At 36.0% G+C, this 15359-nt stretch overlaps 1 protein-coding gene across 1 annotated transcript in view; it reads right to left on the reverse strand.

Annotated features, from left to right (window-relative positions):
* The window catches only part of DNAH8 (dynein axonemal heavy chain 8), a 419266-nt gene that overhangs the window by 141769 nt on the left and 262138 nt on the right, over positions 1-15359 (reverse strand). The window contains 2 exon segments of the mRNA XM_078155390.1: positions 8912-9030; positions 12633-12859. Coding sequence (XP_078011516.1) covers positions 8912-9030; positions 12633-12859 — 346 coding nt within the window.

The raw sequence follows: 15359 nt of genomic DNA on the forward strand, positions 1-15359 counted from the left end.
CTACCTATATTTCCCTCCATTGTATTCCCTCACCCCAATTTATTCTATTCTCTCTCTCTCCTTTCACCCTCTCCCTCCTCAAAAGTGTTTTGCTTCTGATTACTCCTTCCCCCAGTCTATCCTCCCTTCTATCGCCCCCCTTTCTATTTTCCTGTAGGGTAAGATAGAGTTCTATACCTTATTGCCTCTGTATCTTATTTCCCAGTTACATGTAAAAAACAACTTTTAACATTCATTTTTAAAAACTTTTGAGTTCCAAATTCTTTTCCTTCTTCCCTCCTCACCCACCTGAATTGAGAAGGCAAGAAATTCAATATAGGTTATGCATGTGTAGTCATGCAAAACACTTCCATAATTGTCATATTGTGAAAGACTAACTGTATTCCCTTCCATCCTATCCAACTGCTATTTATTCTATTTTCTGCTTTCACCCTGCCTCTTCTCAAAAGTGTTTGTTTCTGATTACCCCCTCCCCCAATTTGCCCTCCCTTCTCTCACCCCCTTCTAATCCCTTTCCCCTCCCTACTTTCCTGTAAGGTGAGATAGATTCCTATGCCTAATTGAGTGTGTATGTTATTCCTTCCTTAAGGCAACTGAGAAAAGAGTAAGGTTCACTCATTCCCTCTCAACTCCCTCTACTGTAAAAGCTTTTTCTTGCCTCTTTTAGGTGAGCTAATTTACCTTATTGATTACACTCGGTTTTGCTGGGTGGGTGATTCTTGATTTTAATCCTAGTTCCTTTGACCTCTGGAATATCATATTCCAAGCCCTCTGATCCCTTAACGTAGAAGCTGCTAAATCTTGTGTTATCCTGATTGTGTTTCCACAATACTTAAACCGTTTCTTAATGGATGCTTACAATATTTTCTCCTTGACCTGGGAACGCTGGAATTCGGCTATAATATTCCTAGGAATTTTCCCTTTGTGATCTCTTACAGAAGGTGATCAGTGGATTTTTTCAATTTCTACTTTACCCTCTGGTTCTAGAATATCAGGGCACTTTTCCTTGATAATTTCTTGAAAGATGATGTCCAGGCTCTGTTTTTGACCATGGTTTCAGGTAGTTCAATAATTTTTAAATTATCTCTCCTGGATCTATTTTCCAGGTCAGTTGTTTTTCCAATGAGATAGTTCACACTGTCTTCTATTTTTCATTCTTTTGGTTTTGTTTCATAATTTCTTGATTTCTCATACAGTCATTAGTTTCTATTTGCTCCATTCTAATTTTTAAGGAATTATTTTCTTCAGTGAGCTTTTGGACCCCTTTTCCATTTGGCCAATTTTGCTTTTTAAGGCATTCTGCTCATTGGTTTTTTGGACCTCTTTTGCCATTTGTTCTAGTCTATTTTTTAAGGTGTTATTTTCTTCAGAAGTTTTTGGGTCTCCTTTAGCAAGCTCATTTTTCATTATTTTCTTGTATCACTTTCATTTCTCTTCTCAATTTTTCCCCCTACTTCTCATACTTGATTTTTTAAATTAATTTATTTTGATTTATCAACAATCATTTCCGTAAGCTTTTGAGTTTAAAAATTTTCTCCCCCTTCCTCCCCCACCCTCCCCAAGACAGTGCACAATCTGACATAGACTATACACATAAATTCCTATTAAACATATTTTCACATTAGTGATGTTGTAACTAAGAATTAGAACCAATAGGAGGAATCACCAGAAAGAGGAAACAAAACTCAACAGAAGAGAAAAAAATAACAAACAGTATGCTTCAATCTGCATTCAAATTTCATAGTTCTTTCTTCTGAAGTGGATAGCATTTTCTATCATGAGGCCTTTGGAAATGTCTTAGATACTTGTATTGCTGGGAAGGGTTAAGTTTATCAATATTGGTCATCATACAATGTGGCTGTTATTGTGTACCATGTTCCCTTGGTTCTGCTCACTTCACTCAGCATCAGACCATACAAGTCTTCCCAGGCTTTTCTGAACTCAGCCTGTTCATCATTTCTTATAGCACAAGAGTATTTCATTACATTCATATACCACAACTTGCTCAGCCATTCCTCAATTGATGGGCATCCTCTCAATTTCCAATTCTTTGCCACCACAAAAAAAGCTGCTATAAATATTTTTGTACATGTGGGTCCTTTTCCCATTTGCATGATCTCTTTGGGATATAGCCCTTAGAAGTGCTATTGCTGGATCAAAGGGTATGCACATTTTTGTAGCCCTTTGGGCATAGTTCCAAATTGCTCTCCAAAATGGTTGGATCATTTCACAACTCCACCAACAATGTATTAGTGTTCCAATTTTCCCACATCTTCTCCAACATTTATCATTTTCCTGTTTTGTCATGTTGGCCAATCTGATAGGTGTGATGTGGTACCTCAGAGTTGTTTTGATTTGCATTTCTCTAATCAATAATGATTTAGAGCATTTTTTCATATGACTATAGATGGCTTTAATTTCTTCATCTGAGAACTGTCTGTTCATATCCTTTGACCATTTAATTGGGGAATGGCTTGTGTTCTTATAAATTTGTCTTAATTCTCTATATATTTTAGAAATGAGGCCTTTATCAGAGAGACTGGTTGTAAAAATTCTTTCCCAATTTTCTACCTTCCTTCTAATCTTAGTTGCATTGGCTTTGTTTGTGCAAAAACTTTTCAATTTAATGTAATCAAAATTATCCATTTTGCTTTTCATAATAGTCTCTATCTCCTGTTTGGTCATGAATTCTTCTGTTCTCCATAGATCTGATAGGTAAACTATTCCTTGTTCTCCCAGTTTACTTATGGTATCAGCCTTTATATCTAAGTCATGAACCCATTTTGACTTTATTTTGGTATATGGTGTGAGATTTGGGTCTATGCCTAGTTTCTGCCATACTCTTTTCCAGTTTTCCCAGCAGTTTTTTTAAAGAGTGGGTTCTTATCCCAGAAGCTGGGGTCTTTGGGTTTATCAAATAATAGATTACTATAGTCATTGACTACTGTGTCTTGCATATTTAACCTATTCCACTGATCCACCTCTATTTCTTAGCCAGTACCAAGCAGTTTTGATGATTGCTGCTTTATAATACAATTTAAGATCTGGAATTGCTAGGCCACCTTCCCCTGCATTTCTTTTCATTAGTTCCTTTGATATTCTGGACCTTTTGTTTTTCCAAATGAATCTTGTTATTATTTTTTCTAACTCTATAAAATAATTTCTTGGTAGTTTGTTTGGTATGGCACTGAAGAAGTAAATTAGCTTAGGTAGGATTGTCATTTTTATTATATTAGCTCGGCCTACCCATGAGCAACTGATGTTTTTCCAATTATTTAGATCTGATTTTATTTGTGTGAAAAGTGTTTTGTAATTGTGTTCATAGAGTTCCTGGGTTTGTTTTGGGAGGTAGACTCCTAAATATTTTATAATGTCTACAGTAAGTTTAAATGGGATTTCTCTTTCTATCTCTTGCTGTTGGGCTTTGTTGGTAATATATAGAAATGCTGATGATTTATGTGGGTTTATTTTATAGCCTGCAACTTTGCTAAAGTTGTTTATTATTTCAAGTAGTTTTTTACTTGATTCTCTAGGATTCTCTAAGTATATCATCATGTCATCTGCAAAGAGTGATAGCTTTGTTTCTTCTTTGCCTATTCTAATGCCTTCAATTTCTTTTTCTTCTCTTATTGCTAAAGCTAAGTTTCCAGTACAATATTGAATAACAGTGGTGATAATGGACATCCTTGTTTCACCCCCGATCTTATTGGAAATGCTTCTAGCCTGTCCCCATTACATATAATGCTTGCTGAAGGTTTTAGATAGATGCTATTTATTATTTTAAGGAAGACTCCATTTATACCTATGCTTTCTAGTGTTTTTAATAGGAATGGGTGTTGTATTTTATCAAAAGCTTTTTCTGCATCTATTGAGATGATCATGTGGTTTCTGTTGGTTTTGTGTTGATATGCTCAATTATGCTGATAGTTTTCCTAATATTGAACCAACCCTGCATTCCTGGTATAAATCCTACCTGGTCATAGTGTATTATTCTTGTGATAAGTTGCTGTAATCTATTTGCTAGTATTTTGTTTAAAATTTTTGCATCTATATTCATTAGAGAAATTGGTCTATAATTTTCTTTCTCTATTTTGACTCTTCCTGGTTTAGGTATCAACACCATATTTGTATCATAAAAAGAATTAGGTAAGACTCCTTCTTCCCTAATAGTCTATATAGTATTGGAATTAATTGTTCTTTAAATGTTTGATAGAATTTGTGTAAATCCATCTGGCCCTGGAGATTTTTTCCTAGGGAGTTCATCAATGGCTTGTTCAATTTCTTTTTCTGAGATGGGGTTATTTAAGTATTTTACTTCCTCTTCTGTTAATCTGGGCAATTTATATTTTTGTAAATATGTATCCATTTCACTAAGATTGTCAAATTTGTTGGCATATAGTTGGGCAAAATAGTTCCTAATTATTGTTTTAATTTCCTCTTCCTTGGTGGTAGATTCACCCTTTTCATTCTTGATACTAGTAATTTGGTTTTCTTCTTTCTTTTTTTAATTAAATTAATCAAAGGTTTATCTATTTTATTGGTTTTTTCATAAAACCAGCTCTTAGTTTTATTTATTAGTTCAATAGTTTTCTTAATTTCAATTTTCTTAATTTTTCCTTTGGTTTTCAATATTTCTAATTTGGTGTTTAATTGAGGATTTTTAATTTGTTCTTTTTCTAGTTTTTTAGTTGTATGCCCAATTCATTAATCTCTTTTCTATTTTATTTATGTAAGCATTTAGAGATATAAAACTTCCCCTAAGAACTGCTTTGCTGCATCCCATAGGTTTTGGTATGTTGTCTCATTATTGTCATTCTCTTGAATGAAATTATTGATTGTTTCTATGATTTGTTGTTTGACTCAATCATTTTTTAGGAGTAGATTATTTAGTTTCCAATTATTTTTTAGTCTATCTTTCCATGGCCCTTTATTACATATAATTTTTATTGCATCATGATCTGAAAAGGATGCATTTAATATTTCTGCCTTTCTGCATTGGATTGTGAGGTTTTTATGCCCTAGTACATAGTCAATTTTTGTGTATGTGCCATGTACTGCAGAAAAAAGTATATTCCTTTCTATCCCCATTCAGTTTTCTCCAGGGGTCTATTATACCTATCTTTTCTAATGTTCTATTCACCTCCTTAACTTTTTTCTTGTTTATTTTGTGGTTAGATTTATCTAGTTCAGAGAGGGGGAGGTTGAGGTCCCCCACTAGTATAGTTTTGCTGTCTATTTCTTCCTGTAACTCCCTGAACTTCTAAGAATTTGGATGCTATACCATTTGGTGCATATATGTTTAGTAATGATATTACTTCATTGTCTATGGTGCCTTTTAGCAGGATGAGTTTCCTTCCTTATCTCTTTTGATTCTATTTTTGCTTTTGCTTTGTCTGAGATCAGGATTGCTACCCCTGCTTTTTTTACTTCAGCTGAAGCATAATATATTCTGCTCCAGCCTTTCACCTTTATCCTGTGTGTATCACTCTTTTTCAAATGTGTTTCCTGTAGACAACATATTGTAGGATTATGGCTTTTAATCCATTCTGCTATCTCTATTATGGGAGAATTCACCCCATTCACATTCACAGTTATGATTAGTATCTGTGTCTTTCTCTCCATCCTTTTCCCCCCATTTATGCTTTTCTTTCTCCTTTCTTCTTTTCCCTCCTCACTAGTGTTTTACCACTCCCTCAGTCCCTCTCCCTTTTATCCCTTTCCCTTTTCTTCCCTTTACTTACTGCTTCTTCCCTCCCTTCTTCCCCCTCCCTTTTCTTTCCCCTTTTCTCCTACTGCCTATAGGGCAAGTTAGATTTCTATACCTAACTGATTATGTTATTCCCTTCTTGAGCCAAATCTGATGAGAGTAAGGTTCAAACAATGCTCACCCTCCCTTCTTTCCCTCTGCTGTAATAGGTTTTGTGTCTTTTCCTGTAATGTAATTTACCCTTGTCTGCCTCCTCCTTTCTCAGTACATTTTCTTAGATCAGATTAATCCACTTAGTTGAATCCATTTAACCCACTTGATTAGATTTTTTTTTATTACATCAAAGTCAACTAATATCCACCCTTTTATGTATACTCCTTTAACATGGTTAATAACAATACAGTTCTCAAGTTGCAAGTGTCATCTCCCTTGTAGGTGTAAACAGTTGCCCTTATTAACAACATATTGTATCTTTGTCCCATTTACCTTTTTATATCTCTTGAGTCTTGTACTTGAAGATCAAATTTTTTTGAGCTCTGGTCTTTTTATCAGGAAGTTTGGAAGTCCCTATTTCGTTGAATATCCACTCTCCTCCCTTGAAAATGATCATTTTCTGGGTAGTTGATCCTTGGTGTAATCCAAGCTCCTTTGCCTTATGGAATATCATGTTCCACCCTGCGGTCTTTTAATGTAGAAGCTGCAAGGTCCTGTGTAATCCTGACTGTGGTTCCATGATATTTAAATTGTTTCTTTCTGGCTGCTTGCAGCATTCTCTTTCACTGGTAATTTTGGAATTTTGCTATATATTCCTTGGTGTTTCAATTTGGGATCTCTTTCAGGGTGATCGGTGGATTCTTTCTATGGTATTTTCCCTTCTGGTTCTAGGACTTCAGGGCAGTTTTCCTTTATGATTTCCTGAAAGATACTGTCCAGGCTCTTTTTTTATCATGATTTTCAGGTAGTCCAATAATTTTTAAATTGTCTCTCCTGATCATTTTCCAGGTCAGTTTTTTACCATGAGGTATTTTACGTTTTCATCTATTTTTTTTTTTTTTGTTTCTGTTTGACTGATTCTTGCTCTCTCATAGAGTCATTAGTTTCCATTTGTCCAATTCTAATTTTTAACAATTGTTTTCTTCTATTAGTTTTGTACCCTTCCATTGGCCAATTGTATTTTTAGGGACTTGTTTTCTTCAGTGTACTTTTTTTCCCAGTTGGCCAATTGTATTTCTTAGGGACTTGTTTTCTTCAGTGTACTTTTTTTTTTCTGTTGGCCAACTGTATTTTTTAGGGACTTGTTTTCTTCATTGTATTTTCTTTTTAGTTGGCCAATTGTATTTTTTAAGGACTCTTCTACCTCTCTCATTTGAGTTTTAAAATCCTCTTGAACTCTTCTAAGAAGGCTTTTTGGGCTTCAGATCAGTTCATATTCCCTTTTGAGGTTCCAGATGTGGGCTTAATGACAATGTTGTCCTCTTCAGAATTTCTGCCTTGATCTTCACTGTTCTCATAATATGAATCTATGGTATGTTTCTTTTTACTCATGGTTTCTTTATTCCCTGGCCTTTAAAGAGATTGAGCTCTCCCGCTGGGGAGCAGAGGGCACTGACCCAAGCTTCTTGTGTTGGGAGCCTAGGTCTGGGTCACTGGCTTTGTGTGCTGGGGCCTCTGATGTTGGCAATTGGAGGCTGTAGGGTTCTGGCAACTTACCTGCTGTTGGGCTGGAATCAGCAAGACTCGAACTCTCAGGCAACTCTAGGTTGCCTGCTTTTCCTTTCCTTTCACTGTCTTCAGTTCTTTCAGATGGATGTCGTAGGGTGTTTATCTTCCGGGGGCCCTTTGTAGTGTTGCTTCCTTTATTTTTGCTGAGGCACTAGGAGACCCGATTGCTATAGAATGCTGAGGCACCTGGTGGTTTTCTGAGCTGGTTTCCACCAGTTCCCCACCCTCACTGAGGCACTCGGAGGTCCAGGTGTTAGTGTTTGCCTGCTCTTCCACCTGGGTTTCAGGATCTCCTCCTGGTATGCTGATGTGGGGCTCTCCACTAGCTTGCTGGGACACTTCCTGCTCTGTACTGCTCCCCTTCCCCCAGGGCAAGAGGGCCTTTCCAGTTAATCCCTCAATGGCCTACTGGACTGCTGTTCCCCATCTTTCTTCTGATTTGGCTATTACAGGGTTTTTCCTGGGGCAAAATTTTCTGGGCTTTCCAAGGTTGATAAGGGAAGGTGAGAGCAACTGCTTTTTTACTCCGCCATCTTGGCTCCCAGAAGCAAAAGTCTGTCTTACTTGATTTTCAAAATCCTTTTTTTAAAATTAATTTATTTGTAGTTTTTCAACAATCGGTTCCATATGCTTTTGAGTTTTTAATTTTTCTCCCCCTCCTTTCCCATACCCAAAGGGCTATAAAACTGTGCATACCTTTTCACCCAGCAATAGCACTCCTAGGTCTGTATCCCAAGGAGATCATACAAATGGGGAAAGGACCCACATGTACAAAGATATTTATAGCAGTTCTTTTTGTGGTGACAGAGGATTGGAAACCGAGGGAATGCCTATCAGTTTGGGAATGGCTGAACAAATTGTGGTATCTGAATGCAATGGAATACCATTGTGCTACAAGAAATGATGAGCAGGCAGACTTCAGAAAAACTTGGAAAGACTTTTAGGGACTGATGCTGAGTGAAGTGAGCAGAACCAGGAGAATATTGTATGTAGTAATAGCCACAATGTGTGATGACTACATTTCATAGATTTATCTCTTCTTAGCAATGGAAGGATCAGAGACAACTCCAAAGGACTCATGATGGAAAATGCTGTCTACATCCAGAAAAAAGAACTATATAGTCTGAATGGAGATCGAAGCATAGTATTTGTTGTCTTTTTTTATTTGTTTCTTCTTTCTTTTGGTTTCTTCCAGTAGTTCTAATTCTTCTTTTTAATATTACTAATGTGAAAATGGGTTCAATATGAACGTATATGTAGAGCCTATATCAAATTGCATGCCATCTTGTGGTGGGGTGAGGGGAGAAATGGGGGGGAAATTGGGAACTCAAAATCTTATGGAAGTGAATGTTGAAAACTAAAAATAAAAAAAAATATATTTTCAAAAAAGAATATGAACCCCATCCTGATGCACAAGGGATTTTAACCCACAACTTCACCCACAGAGCATGAACTTTCCTCTAAACTGACTAATGTTCTTACCTATGTTCATTCGTTCAGCTTGTTCATTAATGTATTTCAACTTTTCGGCATAGATATTTTTATAGCCATTTACAAAAGAGAGATAAGATTTGGGAGTCACATGTGCTCTTCGCCTATACCTATAAAGTAAAACAAATAACATTATATTTGTGTCTATCACTTCAGTGTGAACTTTCCACACATTTTTGATACATCATTATCATCATTTTACCATTCATTTTATTCTATCATTATTCAACACCGTTGAGAGTGAAGAGACATTGAACACCAAAAATGTTGCTTTTAGCCCCCTGAACAATTTATTACTATTTATTGTTTTCAGTTTTTTTTCCATTTGTGGCAGATTACTTTGACCGCTGATCCTCAATTCTCCTTTAGGCCAATAGGTCCTCAAAACATGATTCAGTGTTCCTGAGGTCAAAACTATCTTCATAATAATAGTAAAACTTCTTTTATTTCTAATGTAATAAATATATATAGACATAACAAACATGAAGAAAGGTTTTTTGGGAAAAGTTTTCAAACATTTTTAAGAGCCTAAAGGGATCCTGAGTCCAAAAACTTTGAGAACCCCTGCTTTAAACCATAAAAAATTCAATGCATCCTTTTCCCTGAATGTCTGAGGTATAGCTTATCACTGGCCATTACATGCTTCTGTTCTGCTACTTTGAAAGCATCCATAACAAGAAGAGGGCTAAGGTTCCTGAGATCACAGATTTATCAGCACTAAGTTGGTACAAATATCAATGACCTAGACAAATAAAGAGAACCCATAGCTATTTCCATGTTGAAATAAATGTGTTATTCTTCTCTATATAAAGTGGATGCCATTGATCCACTGGCAGTAGCATATTCTTCTTAAGTCATTTCTCCAGTAAAGGAGAGAGTTTTGTGCTAGGTAGCCCCAGGCCCGCAAGAGGTCTAGAGAGGTTAAAGGCACTTCTAGTTCATGAAGTCCTTAACCGTATTAAAACAATAAGGATGCCTTAAAAAAAATTGGGCACCACCACCAATAAGAAAAGGAAATAATTTTATTTTTTTAAAATTAATGAATGATTTTCTAGGAGTTTTTTTCTGTAAAAACACATGCATTATTATTGAGGAAAAATTCATCCTTTGGAAAATGTCGAGATTCTATTAAATTGTATTATACTGAGTGCCATTAAGACATTCTTGTCCTATTGTTGAAAAGGTAACATAGTTCTTCACCTTCTAATTTTGAGCTTGAGTTCTAGAATAAATGGCCCTTCTAGTACTCTCTTTGAATCTAAGTGTTCCACATATTCTCACTCAAGATCTTTTTGGAAATAAGTGGCACATAAGGTCAGATCTAGGGCTGTAGACTGTGGCCATGAGCCAGAAGCAGCCTTTTTTAAAAGAGATTAACCCTTTGATCTTGATCTCATTTACATGAGCTTTTAATCAATTGAACTAGTCAGCCACTGGCATCCTATAGTAACTCTATAACTAAATAGAATGAAATTTATTAACAAAAAAAGTTTTATGACATATAGAAGAAATTCAGTCAAAAAACAGAACTCTATAAAATTAGTCCACCTTTTACGTAATGCTTTTCAGCCTAGAGTTTTAAGAACGTTGCATTACAATTTTTGTGAATACAAAAAAAATTCATAATAGCTGACATTCACACAGTACTTTCAAATTACAGAATACTTTATATTTATCATTTCATTTAAATCTCAGTACACCCTTGGGAGGTAAGTAGGGAAAGTATTTTCATTTAATTTCACAAATAAGGAAGCTGAGACATACAGGTTTAGTGGTTCTCCCAGGGTCTGAGGTAAAAGGTGGAATTGAAGGTAGAACATGGGTTTTTGGACCCCAAGTCTCTCCACTGTATCAAAAAGATACAGTGAGTTACCCAAGAGGATGAAAAAATTTTTATATACAGAATTTTTGAAGGGCAGAATAGATTTTTTAAACATTTGTTAAGAATGTATGTTAATATATGTTAATGTTAACGTATCACTGGCTAGATAAAATGAGATAATACACTTAAAGTACCAAAGAGCTTTATAAGCCTTAAGGCATTGCATAAGTGCTTTCTAGCTATTACTAGTGACATGGATTAAATAACTTCTGGGTAGCCGTTTTAGCTTTTGAATCAGCACCCATATTTGTTAGTCTTGTACATTGTACATGTTCTCAATGAGTTATATTTTTTCTTTTTTTATTAACTTATTTATTTTGATTTATCAACAATCACTTCCATAAGCTGTTAAGTTTTAAATTTTTCTCCCCCTCTGTCCCCAAGACGGCACACAATCTGATATAGGCTATAGAAATACATTCCTATTAAACATATTTTAACATTAGTTATGTTATAAGGAAGAATTAGAACCAATAGGAGGAACCACCAGAAAGAGGAAACAAAACAAAACAGAAGAAAAAAATAGCAAATAGTATGCTTCGATTTGCATTCAAACTATATAGTTCTTTCTTTGGATGTGGATAGCATTTTCCATCATGAGACCTTTGGAGATGTCTTAGATCCTTGCATTGCTGAGAAGGGCTAAGTCTATCAACATTAGTAATCACACAATGTGGCTATTACTGTGTACAACATTCTCCTGGTTCTGCTCACTTCACTCAGCATCAATCCATACAAGTTTTTACAGGTTCTTCTAAAGTCTGACTGCTCATCATGTCTTATACACAATAGTATTCCATTACATTTATATACCACAATTTGTTCAGTGATTCCCAAACTGATGGGTATCCCCTCAATTTCCAATTCTTTGCCACAGCAAAAAAAGCTGCTATAAATATTTTTGTACATGTGGGTCTTTTTCCCATTTGTATGATCTCTTTGAGATATAGCCCTAGAAGTGGCACTGCTGGGTCAAAGGATATACACAGTTTTATTGCCCTTTGGGCACAGTTTCAAATTGCTCTCCAAAATGGTTGGATCATTTCACAACTTCACCAACAATGTATTAGTGTTCCAATTTTGCCACATCTTCTCCAACATTTATTATTTTCCTGTTTTGTTATGTTGGACAATCTGATAGGTGTGATGTGCTACTTCAGAGTTGTTTTGATTTGCATTTCTCTAATCAATAGTGATTTAGAGCATTTTTTTTCATATGACTATAGAAGGCTTTAATTTCTTCATCTGAGAATTGCTTGTCCATATCCTTTGACTATTTATCAATTGGGGAAATGAGTTATATTTTTTTGAAGAGCTGAGATATACATATTAGCATTCTCAAGTTATCTCTAACACTCAGGGAATGTGAGTTTGTATCAGTCAACTGGCATTTTATTTTATTAAGTACTTGACATGAAATAATTACCTGACTAAAGAGTGAAAACAAAATTAAAATTTCCTCCAACCATAAGATGATGTAAAAAAAAATGAATTTCTTAGAGAAAAATAAATACGACATTTTAAAAAATAAACATGATCGATTTGCAAATTTTCAAAAGAAATTTAAATAAAATACAATGATTCATTAGGCATTTGTTATTTGGGGGCCAACATAGTTACTTATAAAAGCTATTTAATTATCTTACATTGTTAATCTATTGTCATTAGAAAATCAAAGAGAAAATTTCAATACAACTGGGAATCAGTATTCAGTCAATAAGAAGTATAATTTATGGGAATGTATATTCCATTACTAAACAGACTATTCCTTTTAAGTGGCAATATATTTTTTCATGATTCTGTTAACCATCATATTTGCAAAAATGTTACCTTTGGAAGTAGTTTTCACAGCCTTCTGAAACCATATCATGAAAAAGGCCCATTGTTTCTACAACTTGTTTTTTAGTTTCATGAGAACAGACAATATTATATTCCAAAAGGAAGTAGGAGGCTACAGCAACCAAAGCCTCCCTAGGCCAGCGACTAAACCAGTCCATAGTGCAACCTGATATAAGGCCAGGAAATTTCAAAGAACGTGCACGGAACTTCTCACCAACCTATTAGTAAAAATTATAATAATACAGGAATATTAGAGCTAGATTAGTAAGAGCATGTTATTATAATATCTAGTCCTCCAGCAATGTGATCTGGCTTCCAAAGAAGCAGTCTTAGGTTGCATTAGTAGTATATTATCCAAATAAAAATGGGAATAATCCTACTATACTCTCTTGGACCATATCTGGATTCTTGTTTATATGCTGGACATTGCATTTTAATAGAAATAGTGACAAACTAGGGAATCTTCAGAGGAGAGTTAGCAAATGGTCTAGATACCAACACCATTGTATAATACGTGGTTTAATGAATTCAGCATATTTTTCTTGGAAAAGAGAAGACTTAGGGAGGCAAATTATAGCCATCCTCAAACGTTTTAAGGACTTTCTGTGGAAGAAATCTTATACTTAATTATGTGTTATTTATACTTAATTGTATCTGACTCTAAGATGCAATGTGGTATAGTAGATAGAGAGCTGGCTTTGGGGTCAGGGAAACCTAGGTCTAAGTCTCGTCTCTGTATGTAGCACCTGTGGGACTCCCAAGCTGTCATTTAATCTCTTAATGCAATTTTCTAAGACTCCAAGATACACAGAAGTTACTGGTCTGAATTGGTAGAGGGAGTTTCTTCTTTTGGGAGGTATTTATACCAAAGAAATCATAGGTCCTTTCCCTATCCCTTGTCCTGTGTAATTCTACAGTATAGAATGTGGAGTCAGTGGATGTCATTTAACACTAAAAGAAGTTTTTGTCCTCTGATAAAAGCACTGTACAAAATAATGTTTGTTTGTTTTTTTCCCTAGGAAACACTTCCCAAGGATGTTGTAGAAGGTATTTAATTCCTGCCTTGGGTGGAAGTTTGAGCCCATGCCTTCTACATGCTTTTTTAATTCTTTAGATTCAGTGATTGTAGGCAAGTCGATAAATACTTTAGGCAAATCATCCACAGTGTATCTTGCTATGTTATGACTCCTTTTTTATTATAAAATTTTTGTGGGGTGGGATCTGGACTCATGAGTGCATCTGTGTGTGAGGACTCCCATTGTAGACATTCCCTCCACTGATCAATTTAATCCTATTCAACAAGCATTTAGTAAGTATCTTCTATGTTCCAATCACTGTACAAGGTGCTGGGGGATACAGTGAGAAAGTCCCTTCCCTCAAGGATCTTACATTCTACTGGGCTAATAAAACATGAATGCAGATAGGTGAATATGAGATGTATGCAAAGTAAATGCAGTGGACAAAATAGTACCTCAGGGTGAATGTAGAGTGACAAAAATAAACAAGAACTGGGGCAGAACAGTGATCCTACTGGGATAACTGGAGATCTAAAGAAACATCCTAAGTTGGAGGTTTGGCCAGAGTTAAGGGTCAACACTTCCAGGCTAGCTCTTCTAAAACAGCAAATGGCAAGCCCTGGGCTGGGAGGTAGCCTCAACCTCAGCCACAGGAATTTTCACCTCCTGGACCATGAGGGGAATCTGGCATCTGAGAAGGGAAGATTGGGGGAACCTCTTCTGACAAGGGACACCAGGCTCAGCAGTGCAGTGGGTGAGAAAGAACCAGCACACTTCTGGTGAGTGCAGAAGCAGTGGGGTGGGGATGCTGCTGGCTGTGGGCAGTTACAGGGGAGCTGAGGTCTTGGTTCTGGTTCTAGACCAGAAGGGAGAATTAAAGGCTACAGCCACTGCAGGGTTCTCAGGAAGCAAAAGCATTTCCAGCATAGTGTGGCTGGGGGCCTGAGCTGTGGCTTGGAGGGGGAGTGTAGAGGTTGGGCCCAGGACAAAGCTCAAATAATAAGAAGGACCTGAGACCATAGGCACCATGCCCCACACCCCAGGATTAGAGGTGATTATAATAACAAGCTGCTAAAAATTAAAAAGAGCAGGCAAAGGAGACATGGACAGTTCCCATGGGAATAAAGAAACATGAGAATTCTCTATAAGAATAGAGAAAACCTGGATTCATCTTCACAGCATGATACTGAAGAAAAGAAAGCATCTCCTACCCCAAAGAGTAATATTAAATGGTCACCTGCCCAAAAAGAATTCATAGAAGAACTCAAAAAAGACTTTAAAAATAAAGTAAAAGAGATTGAGGAAAAAAAAAATTTTAAGTAAGACAAATCCAAGAAAAATAAGTAGATTATGAAAAGAAAGTCAACCAACTGGAAAAGGAGATCCAGAATCTTTTTTTTTTAAAGGCAATTGGGGTTAAGTGACTTGCACAGGGTCACACAGAGAGTAAGTTCAAGTGTTTGGTCCGAGGCCGGATTTGAACTCAGGTCTTCCTGACTTCAAGGTTGGTGCTCTATCCACTGTGCCACCTAGCTGCCCCAGAGATCCAGAATCTTAAGGAAGAAAATGACCCCTTGAAAATCAGAATTGAGCAAGAGGAAATGAATGACATCATAAGATATCAAGAAATAATAAAACATTCAAAAGAATGAAAAAATAGATGATGTGAAACATCTTATAAGAAAAACAATTGATCTGGAGA

The sequence above is a fragment of the Phascolarctos cinereus genome, unplaced genomic scaffold (assembly GCF_003287225.1).
Source record: "Phascolarctos cinereus isolate Bilbo 61053 unplaced genomic scaffold, phaCin_HiC Scaffold_5;HRSCAF=322, whole genome shotgun sequence".
Taxonomy (NCBI): domain Eukaryota; kingdom Metazoa; phylum Chordata; class Mammalia; order Diprotodontia; family Phascolarctidae; genus Phascolarctos; species Phascolarctos cinereus.